The 12,043-nt window shown below is 28.2% G+C and overlaps 1 protein-coding gene across 5 annotated transcripts in view; it reads right to left on the bottom strand.

Moving 5' to 3' along the window:
- Positions 1-579: 579 nt before the first annotated feature.
- LOC119605197 (RNA pseudouridylate synthase domain-containing protein 2-like) overlaps positions 580-12,043 on the bottom strand; it is a 137,641-nt gene continuing 126,177 nt past the window's right edge. For 3 of the 5 annotated variants that reach the window (XM_037958157.1, XM_037958155.1, XM_037958156.1), the window contains exons 4-12: positions 11,712-11,799; positions 11,396-11,618; positions 7,372-7,459; positions 5,810-6,030; positions 5,063-5,253; positions 1,738-1,968; positions 1,442-1,674; positions 1,208-1,363; positions 580-777 (exon numbers count right to left, since the gene is read on the bottom strand). In XM_037958157.1, the coding sequence (XP_037814085.1) occupies positions 709-777; positions 1,208-1,363; positions 1,442-1,674; positions 1,738-1,968; positions 5,063-5,253; positions 5,810-6,030; positions 7,372-7,459; positions 11,396-11,618; positions 11,712-11,799 (1,500 nt within the window). In that variant the 3' untranslated portion in view covers positions 580-708. The remainder of the gene's footprint in view (positions 778-1,207; positions 1,364-1,441; positions 1,675-1,737; positions 1,969-5,062; positions 5,254-5,809; positions 6,031-7,371; positions 7,460-11,395; positions 11,619-11,711; positions 11,800-12,043) is intronic. The other 2 variants (XM_037958158.1, XM_037958154.1) reach the window with 1 other exon arrangement.

The following is a 12,043-nucleotide window of genomic DNA, read 5'->3' as shown; positions in this document are numbered from 1 at the left end:
CTGGTTGGCCTATAAGGTCCAAATTCAAAACCTAAACTCGACAACACCTCCTCTTTGTGCATACCAAATTTCATTAAAATCGGATTAACCGTTTAGAAGTTACCGAATTATTTCCCTCTTTTTTTTTTCCTATACCACTGTGGGGTGGTCAATTATGGCTGTATCCTCAAGAAATCTAGTAGATAGCTTTAGGAATTTCATCACTATACTAGTATTTTTATGCGAGTTTTGATTAAACACATTTCAAAAAAGGGACCTTAAACATACATATGTGGACTAAACATGTCCCGATTTTCGCCAAACTTTGCACTATGATTTCTGGGTTTTTATATATTAAGATCGCTGCATTATTAAATAATTATGAATTTATAAAACTAGCCATGTGTGCAAATTTTTTTGTAAAACAATTGTATGAACCCATACCAATGTGGGGTTTACCAAATATTTTATCTTACTCATTCATTCTAACTATTACATACAACATTTTTGCATTGTTTATATAAGGTAGACAAATTTCTAGATGTACATTTATTTATCATTTTCTTTGTGCTTTTTTTTGCGAATAACTATACAAAACTATTTTGTAATAAAAATATAATTTGCTAATTTAATTTTTTTATTTTCATATTTTTGCATTTCTACTATGTTATAATTTGTGTCTGTTTATCCATAAAAAATCAATGTTAGATTTAATGTATGCAATGTATCTTAATCCGTTTCAGTCCAATCTGCACTTCCCCAGTTTGGTAGCATAGTTTCATATTCCCATCCAGGACCCTGGAAATAAGAAAATTATATAAATACTTATATTGGACTGTATTGTCTTCAAGTACATTGTTAATGACAATAAAATCAATTCTGATGAAATTATTTGCTATCAAAATCATTTAAAGCTACTTTAAATTTTACAGTACATATTGTCAATATTTGTTATCAAAACAATGGGTGTTTTATGATAACAGCTTTGAAAAACCAAAAATTTTATAACTTAAAAATTTATTTAAAATTTTATCATAATTTAGCATAATATTTAAAAATGAGGACAAAGGTTTATTTTAAAATTAACTATTGAACTAAACATGAAGGTGCTATTTTTCGAAGATCTTATGAAAAAAATGTTTGTATATAAAAATTTTAGACTCGATAAGAAACGTAAAAAAAATGATTATGTGAATTACGATTTCATCATATCAACATTAATACATACCTTATATTTCCATGCATGCAAATACATAACAAGATCCTTTGGTTTAGGATCTCTGTAGCGAACTTTACATTCGTAGCAATGTTTGTCAGAAGTCATTTTTTCAGCATTAAATGCCATGTCTGGAGATTCGTGGCCAGTTTGTGTAGCAACTGTTACCTATATTTATTCAAAGAAAAATGGAAAAAATTATAAATACAAATTTTATAAGGTTTTTAACTTTACAAAGCCACCCACTTCTACCTTGATGTGAGAATACGAATCATTTTTCTCATATACTTCATTGCTATTGTTAGTATCGGCAGTTGTAAGATTGTTAATATCTGTCGCATCAGTATTTTTAACTTGTGTCATTTCATTGCCGTTTTTCAAATGTTGTGCAGCCGGCTCTGTGAGTCTTGGACTGTTGGGGCAAGTTGGCGATGTTTCGCGCGATGTTATTTCCGAATCGTCATCACTTAAAACATGTCCTTAAAATGAAAATAAGAGATTAGATCAGTTATCGATAAGTATTTATTCCTTTATCTACATACCTTTTGTTTCGCTTCCTAAACTTATAGTGTCAACATCACAGTCTCCTTTGATAGTTTTAAACATTGATATATCTGAGTCACCATCGATACCCAACCAATTTTCAGCATTATGAATATTAATTAAATCACGTACAAGCTCTTCGTCAGTTTTGCCTCCAATATCACCACCTCGGCCTTTAAGGGGTCCAAATACTTCATGGTTATACAAAGGATCGTTAACAACAGGGAATCCTTAAAATAAATAGGAAATGTATGTATATTTAATTAAATGTATTAATGTGTATGTCCAATGTTTAGACCATCTTATATATAATCATATTCATATTTATTCTTTAGCAAAATTAAGAATCTGTTTTTTGTGATTTAAAGTTTAAAAAAACTATCATAAAACTATCATAGTGATAGCAATGCGGTAGTGAAATCCAAAACGCAGATAAAAAGGACGGCAATGAATAGCGACGGCTTTAATCCAATTTATTACGAATATAACCGGTTTTTTATGAATTTTCAAAATAGCAATCGAGTTTTTATGTAAACAAAAATATGTATGTAAAATAAACGTTCATTCTTGTAGGAACAGTGATGAGTTTGGAATCATTTACGTGTGTACATTAAGGATATACAACTGCGTTCAAAATAGGAGTGAGACTTGAAAATAATTGTGCAGCTTAATTGAAAAAAAAAAAACATTTACAGAAATCCAATATTTTTCACGATATTTGTTTGTTAAGTGTTTAAAATACAAAACGAATGAAATTTTTTATATAGGTTCATTAGTTTTTTGGTATTCACTTTTTTTGAAATCCATATCAGATTTCGGCTGTTCAAAAAAATAGCAGTACTGTATATTATATAACCTAAGTTAGATTAATTTCCATTATAGTAAATATTAAAAATATAATATAAAACTGTTATATTTAGATGATTTTAAGTAATTTTAAGCTCAGTTCACAATTATTTCATTTAAAATCCTGAAAGAAAATGTCAGAATTGACGAAAATGAAATCTCTTGGAAAATTATGAAAATATCGCGAAAAAAATATAAAAAGTCTCATGGTAATTTCATTAAACGATTTTTTTAATACTTTAGGAAGTCAAGTGTTTTAAAATCTCTCATAAAAAATAAACATTTTATTCAAATATGATAAGCGCTTCCCATAAGCGCTTATCATTTTTTTGAAATTAATCCGATAGGGCGTCCCAAATTAGTTAAACTAAGCCAAATTGTAGTTATTAAACATCGTGATCAATATTCAGTTAGTTCAGATAAATTTTAAAACAAATCTTTTTTGAAAAAATTTAATTTCAGACCATAAAGCATATAGTGAAACCCATAAGTTTACTAAGTAACGCATTTAGAGGTGGTTTCATACATGGATGAATTTTTAGTGCATGAGTACGACAACAAATTACATTTTTTAATCTAAATTAATTCAGAAAATATATTGGAAGTCCATTAATCGAAAAACATTAAGCTCTAACCAACTTAGGAATGATTCACGATGGGTGTTTACAAAAAGGGTATGGTCGCAAAAATTGTAAAATGCTATCGTATACCAAATGTTGTAGGTAAACATATTACCCCAAGATATGTTCTCATATTCCCAATAAACAAATTTGATAAAATGGCGGTGTTGTGGTATGAAAACATTATTGATTTCAAATTGGTGGAAGGTCGTTCCATAGGAAGTAGGCCATTTCATGGTTGTCGACTTACTGATTCTAAAGCAAAACGTTAAAAGACCTTGCGCATAACGCCTTTTAAGGTTTTCTGAATAAATAACTGCATATTTGTGGATAATCGGCCACGACATGTGTCATCAAGCCCCTCAAAACCGTTGTCGGAAAGATATTAAGTTCCGGAGGCTCATATACCCAAATTCTAAATAAAATCATGACAAAAATGACTGATGATGTACTGCTACACATTAATTAATAATATTTTAGATGAAATTCCCTTAGTTTTTGTTTTTATTTTAAAAATATTTGAATATATTTAATTAAAAATCTAAATCTTTCACTAAAAAATTTATATTTAAAATTTTTTAAATTTTCACTCCTATTATTTTGAACGCAACTGTACATACAAACTATTGACATTTGTTACAAATATGAGAATTGACATAGCATAGTCGAATAGAGCATTAAAAAATATGAAAAACCACTGAATTATTTTTTCTCGCACCAAACGCAATAAAGTTTTTCATTACATATTTTCAATTATTTTGGAAAAAAACAACCCTCACACTTGCAAAAAAGTTGTAATTATTTAGTTTATTCAGGTCAAACTGATAAAGCTAGAATCATGATTCTTTGGCATTATATAGATCTTTTTAGGGGATGAAATGGGTAAAAAGTGATAAAAGTTGATTTATTTAAGAAATTGGTGTTTTTGATTCTAAATGACCCAAAAAATTATATTCATTACTTATACAACATTGACCATCACGTGGTGGTATGCCAAAAATTTCACCAAAATTAGTTATATCCCTAATGTACATATATCGTAATATAGAAAATGGACCTTTAATGTTTAATTTTTTTGCCAGAAAATCATAGTAATATCGAATAATTCTGTACACCTGTTGAAAACTTGATACATGTCTTAAATTTTATTTGAAAAAATCGAAATTCTACACTTTTTAAAATATTTTGAGCAAAAAGTTTGAGATGAGTTCCAATAAAATTTTGTCTCCTTATAAAACCTACATTCAATCGATATGAGTAATTCCATGTGTATATGAAAGGACATTAATGTGTCATCAATATGCATATGAATATTAGACCAACTCACTCTGTATGGAAAGCAAAAACGTCTAATGATGCATTAATCATAAATAACCGTCTGCTCATTATTGTCATATTCCTAAAAAATTTAGATTGTTAAGTTTTTCATTAATATAAATAAAATGTGTGCACAATTTTGCAAATTTTGCACACCACTAGACATGTCTTCAAAAAGCCTTTCAAATGATATCTCATATCGTATATTTTGTTTAAGAAAAAAACTGTAAAATTTAAAAAAAAAAATAACTAAAAAGGGACTTTTTTGTAACCGGTCCAGCTCACGAACGGCCATCGACTGTCCAGCTCACGAACGGACAACATTAAACCCAAAATATTTTGTGTAACATCATGTTACATAACAGCGAATATTTTGAGGGGGGTAACTCAAGCAACATTTTTTGTGAGTCGGTCTAATCTATACATATACATACATGTGTATGTAGTGAGGGCAAAAAACAAGATGATATTTAATATGAAAAGTTAACTTTCTTCAAAGTCCTATTATATACTTTTAATAATTATAATTTTAAAAACTTACCGAGATATTGTAAGTGAACGCGAATTTGATGCATACGTCCTGTTAGTGGTTTGCACAATACAACACTTGTTTGTCCATTGTAAGAGATTTTTTGAAATGTTGTTGTACAATCTTTGCCCTTTGGTGACACTTTGCAGACTCCAATTTTATAGCTTACTACTTCAATTGGTTCGTTGCATTCAATAATTCCCCTGGGAACAATTTAATTTTACATTCAATATACAAGTTTATAAAACAAATGAAATCAAATATGTATACATTAAACTGGACATACGAAAATGCATTAGAGAACAACAAATTTAATGGAATAATTAAATAGAATTCACATCTTATGTGATAAAAGGATGGAAGTATGTATGTATGCAATAAAATAACATTTGTTTACATTAGAGTGGTTCATAGTCATTTGTATGTATATACATAGTTACTATGAGGACATAAATTTCAACAATAAATGATGAAGTGTATAGGATGAATAAAAGTAGCTTTTTATGTTCCCGTGCGTAAATCGACTGCAGTTTTAAGTGCTTTTAAATAGTTATTTATAGTAAAATCAATAAGTATACTATATATTTAAAAGTATTTGAAAAGCTCACAATGTTCAAAATTGAGGTATATTTATATCCTTATAGCTATAACTTTGTTTTGTATCACCCTAATATAAACATGATATACTCTACGTGGAAACAATTACATAATAAATTTCTCGTTCTCAATGCAAATGTCCAAAATTGAAAAAATACTTACTCTGGAAAATCACCTTCCACACGACAAATATATTCCTTTTGCACTTGTCTATTGCGAATTTGATGTTCCATTTGTCGTGCTTTTTTGGGACTGCGACCAAATAAAAGAAGACCTGAAGTAAGACGATCTAAACGATGTATTGTACGCAAATTTTTCAAATTATATTCTTTAGCCAATATAAAAACCACTGTGTTATGACGATATCTGCCACATGGATGAACCTTGAAAGTAGATTTTTGTTTAATTACATTTAAAATCGATCTCATATTAATATTAGTTGATAACTTTTAGTGCAAATAATTGCTATGACAGCAATGGGTTAATATTTTTTATTGAAAAGTTCCCAGAAAGAAATATGCAATAAGATGTTATATTTGTAAAGAAGTTTATTGCTTAATGTTCATTTCAAGCTCACTTATATTCATTCAGATGCAAAAAAAAAAAACTCAATGGAAGCCTCATTAATACATAACGTTCTTTAGAATTTGCGCTAGTATTGTATTACTGCCCAGCAAAAAATAATTGATGTCATACTTTACAAACGACATCTTAATCACATCAAAAAATGCGATTACATATTTTTCGCTTTTATAAACCAAATATTTCCTTACAAATGAAAACCCAGTTAAAAGTGAGGAAAGAGATGTAGAAAAGTCACTACAAATAAGATATTCGAAGTACATCAAACTGGTGAAAAACCAATGAAATTTATATAAGCATGACATTGAAAGAATGTGGTTTATTTTTGGTATCCAAATATCAAATTTTTACTGCTTCTAAAAATAAGATTAGATGTAGTTCAAAGTTGTTAAAATGGAACAACACCCCTCTAATGATACGCTAATGTAAAATTCATAGGGTTTTCACCAAAATTGGAAGTACTTAAAGTATGTTATTTGTGGTTCTTCATTTTCCTCACTTTTTTTGCTGGGTGCTTGCAAAATATTGTTGTGGTACACAATAACTAGCAAATCGTAATTCCTTCCTGGATATTTATAATTTAAAAGGAAAGTTCGAACCTTATAATTAGTCCAATACTTGAAACTTAATATAATTTTAAAAAATTTAAGGAAATACATTTATCCAAAATATAAATTTGATCTAAATGTTGAAAAGAGATTATTATGTTAAATAAGAAATAAAATTTTAATCTTTTAGAAATGGTAAGTATGGTTATCAGTTCTTAATGCATGATTTGAATTTGTATTATTTTATGATGAACATCAAAATTTAATTTATAAAAGATATTATATTTAATTTATCTGATTATTTTTACAAATCCGAAATATTTGATTTTAAATATTTTTTAATAAAATTGTTTTTCAATTCTTATATGTATATTTAATGAACTATTTGCTATTGTACCTATTTTGTATTAGCGTAGTTATACATACAATGTTTAAAATTGTAATTGATCTCGAGAACATTTAGATTTTGGTAAAAATTTTCATAAAAAAGTTAACTCAAGCAAAAATTTAGCATTGTAATTTTGGAATCATCATAAAATAAAAGAAAAATATTAAGTATGACAAATAAAAAATGGCAGTCTTTAAGCCACTTACTGGTATAGATGCTGGTTTGTTAACAACCACAATATCGTCGTCCATGTGTACTATTGTGATTGGTTGACTAGTAACTGGAACTTCATGTCTGTAAATACATATACATTTATACATATTATAAGTTTATATAAATATTAATTGATGATTCTATTTCATTTTTCACACATGTTAATACAAATTAATTAATTATACTCTAATTATACTTATAGTTTCATATTTATACATAGTACATAGTAAAATACCTCATCAGAAGTTTATTCGTTAGAACATCTTTAAATATTATTACATTAAATATACATACATACATACATACATACATACATACATACATACATACATACATACATACATACATACATACATACATACATACATACATACATACATAATATGTGAATGTGCAATTCAAATCACTTGAAAACACTGTTATTTGAGATATTCCTTTCAAAATTTCATACATTTTTATCATGCATTTCTCACAAAGTCAAATCAATTTTGTTCCATACATATATGAGACCTTTTTAATGACTTTTAAATCGAAAATAATAATAATAATAATTAGAGATTACATTAATAATGTCGGGCAAAAAGAGTAGTAGTTTACAAAAGGTTGAAATCCGGTATGTTAAATTAGCCAATAACGATATATACATATGTCTAGACATATAAATTTATATTAGTATGTATTTTATTATACCCCATTTACACTGCATCGAAATCTAGTAGATTTCAATCGAAATCTTTCTTCAAATCTAGACCGTTTACACTTCGGATTTTTGACATTTAGGAAGATTTAATTTTCTCTAATATTTCTCCAAATTGTGTTTGATATGAAAAATTAGAAGGAAATTTTGGAAAATTTGTTTGTTGTTGTTGTACTTCCATAACCGCTTACTTTTAAATGACTACCACTTACCGTCTGCATTACTTATAATCTAATATAGAAGTACTTTATTTTCGGCTTTGTAATTTTGTTTGCACATTTTATTTAAGAATTGTGTTTTACAAAAAAGAAAACAAAATTACACTTGTATGTGAAAACCATTATTTGACGCGCAATAAAATAGCTAAGCAGTGGTGCAGTGAGTAGAACATTTGACTAACAAACCGAAGTCCCTGGTTCGTATTCTAGCTGGCTCTTTTTATTATTTAAAAAACAAAATAACATACTCAATAACCGTTTTGTAAGAGAAATTGCAAGTACTTCTTTAACTCCCTATTTGTAAGCGAGCGTGGAAGTACTTGCCTCCAATGACATCACCGTGTTAAAATAATGACTAATGAAGAAGTAGTGAAAATGGGTTTTATCAGCTTTTTAACTCATTACTTTTCAATGTAAGTTTTTCCTGGGTCTATTTTAAATTAATGCCCCTATTATGGTTTACAACTCAACTCAGTTGAGTTGAAATTGAAACAACTCAACTTTAGAACAACTCAACTTATTTTTGGTATTATGAATTACAACCAATTTCAGTTGTAATTGTGTTGATGTTGCCAACCTAAAAAGTGCTTTTTTGTCATAAAATTAAGTGTAAAGTTTATGTATTTGTGTTTTTCGTAAATGACAAAAAAATCGCTTGAAATCAGTAATTAATGAAATTTAAGAAAATTTAAAAAAAACTTTTATTTATTTTACAAATTTATTCTAAACAATTGAGTTGTAATTTGTTACAACTGCTTTTGATAAGTTGTAATTTTTTCCAAAAAAGTTGTAATAAATTTCAACTTTAAATTTTAAGTTGTTATCGAGCAAAATTTCGACTAAAGAAGAGTTGAGTTGTAAACCATAATAGGGGCATAACTTTTCATTCATGTTTTCCAATTTACTAAAAATTTGTCGACATTTTTATTAGGTTGGCGGTGCATTAAGCACTCATATTGCCAGGTTATCACACGTTTTTCCGGAAAAACCCCACCAAACGACCTATACCTTCATATAGGAAGTTGGATTGGTCTCCACCAGAAATAAGTTTTAGAGTTAAAATGGTCTCCACCAGTATATATTTGAGTTTAAATGGTCTCCACCAGGTTATATCGTGAGAATTTTATGGTCTCCACCAGTTAAAAACATAACCTCACTCTGAGGTAAAACGAAAGCACGCGTTTAATGAAGACAACGCATAACTTAGAAACATTTATACGAAGTAGTGCATTAAATGAGTGCGGGGGTGAAAAGTAATTCCGTCGAAAGCTCGGCAACAAGCACAAGCCTGACCGTCCCTAAGGGATAAAAACGATGACGCGAGAATTGTTCCCTAACACAGACCTAAATTACAACTGTTGTCGACATTTTGATTTTCCTTTATTTGTTATGTTTTTCTCTTTTTTCTTGTGCAGCATCGTATTTTTAGTATTATTTAGGAAAAAACAGAGTTGCATTTCTATTTTTACTAGATTTTGAGTAGATTTTGCCGAAATCTACTAATGAAGTAGATTTTGTTTTGTACTAGATTTCGCTGTAGTGTAAATGGAGTATTAAGCTAGAAGTTTTCCTTAAAACATCGAAATGTTGTTTAAGCTTTGTAAGACCTGGTTCACACTGGGAAACTTTTTTTGGGAAACTTTTGATTTTTGTGTGTGAGAGAAAGAGAAACAAATATCAACGATCTCTTTCTCTCGCACACAAAATCAAAAGTTTCTCAACAAAATTTTCTCAGTGTGAACCAGGTCTAATCAACAATCAAAACACAACTTTTGTAAATACAGCAAGTTGATTTACATTCATTTAATCATCAGAATATGATTGTAATTTCCGACTCCAAGCAAGTGTTTCTAAACCCTAATTTTCACAATGTCTAGATATTTTTTAACTTTAAGATATATTGACAGTTTCATACTAAAATTATTTTAACTGCAAGCATAAGGAGGGTGAGAAAATAAGTATTATTTATAAAGTTTATTGGAGTACATGATTCATTAAGTAGTCCTATGTAGTCATGGATCATGTTTATTTTTTTTATAAAATGGTCCATAGCCTGCTGCGTATCATGTACTCCTAAATTTTAGAAAGGGAGTAGTTTTGGGATTACTCTGATTTAATTGCATTGATGGATTACGTGGTATACTCTCCGTGTGCGGAGTAGTCTCAATTTTTGCAGGGTAACTATGAAAACTTATGAAAACTTTTGTTCCATTTAAACGTTTGTTTTTTCACTTAATCCATTCTTGACAGAAGTCTCTAACTCGTTGATGCCTACATCACTTGTTGTATACTTCCATCTTTACTTACAATTTTAAATGTCTTGAATTTGTCAAGATTTTTGCTTTACTGACAAAGCTTTTTTTAATTATTCATGACATTTTGTTGCACGTTTTAAACTAGTTTTCACGAAAAATCATTTAAAAATATAACTTTTTAGACATGTTGAACAAAAATTAAAAGTTTTTATAGCTACACCGTTGTAAATGGTGTAGTTTATTCCACTTTAGAAAATGTATTGCAAAAATTTGTGAAATGTTCAATCATATATCAGAGATTTTCAATTGGATGTAAGAAATTTTTAATCCAAAGTTTCCATTTTGTAATTCAGAAATTTAAACTGTATTTAAATTAAACGTCTGAAATATCATTTAAGAATTCTAAATTTAAATTGAAAATCGCGTAGACACAATAGAATCGTTATAGGTATATATTCAAGAAGTAACGTAATTATAATATATAAATGGAAGGATTCTTTTTTTTAAGAGATAAAAGCTAATCTATTTTTTGATGATTTTTATCTTTTCCATAAATATATTATTCTATATTTAAGAAAAATAAAAAATAAAATAGCTTTAGAAATGAATATACAATTTTAAAAACACTCCTACATATTAATATTTTTTCTTTTCGACTGTGTGACAATGGACTTTGAATTTTATGGTGACGTTCAGTTGCTTTTCATTTTAGCAAACTTGAAAATTGTATTTTTATTCAAACTGAATTGATTTAAACTGCATGTCTATAGGAAACAGTTATACATACACAGTTTAGCAATATACGTACATATATTTTAAATTAATACACATAAACATTTGTACATACCGATGAACAATATTTGCCAACAAATCATTGTGTTTAAGTCTGTAATCAACAGGCACTTTTTCATAATTCACAGTTAACGTTCCCGATTTAATGCAACGTTCATATTCTTCAGCTGGATGTGCTCTAAACTCACGAGCGAACACATCCAGAATCTTTTCTCCAACCCAGCGTCCTTTGGTAAATGTTGTAAAAGTAAAATAATAAGGATACACCTTTCGTAATCCTTAAATTTAAATAAATAATAAAAAAATGTAATGAGTATTGTATTGCTTGATTTTAGTGTAAAAATAAATTAAATTTTTACAAAAAATTATACCATTTTCAATGTAGTATGAAGTCTCGTGATATCGTTCATCAGTAAAACCAGGTCGTTTAGCCTTCAAAGCTTTTGTTTCCAATTTTGCCTGCAATACAAATGATATGCACTTTATTAAATAAAAAAGTAGAAAAATACTTTAACTATCAATGTATGTATGTATGAGGTATGTATGTATGTATGTATGTATGTATGTTGTATGTATGTATGTATGTATGTATGATATGTATGTATGTATGTATGTATGATGTAGGTAGAGGTTATTTGATGATATTAGTAGTTGTTGTATGTATGAGTATTATGTCTGTATTAGTATGTAGGTAGATGTATGT

Source organism: Lucilia sericata, unplaced genomic scaffold (assembly GCF_015586225.1).
Source record: "Lucilia sericata isolate MDLA Ls3-8-SP2 unplaced genomic scaffold, ASM1558622v1 Contig000463F_arrow, whole genome shotgun sequence".
Lineage (NCBI taxonomy): Eukaryota > Metazoa > Arthropoda > Insecta > Diptera > Calliphoridae > Lucilia > Lucilia sericata.
The sequence above is the reverse complement of the archived record's forward strand: the minus strand, read 5'-3'. Positions and strand labels throughout refer to the sequence as shown.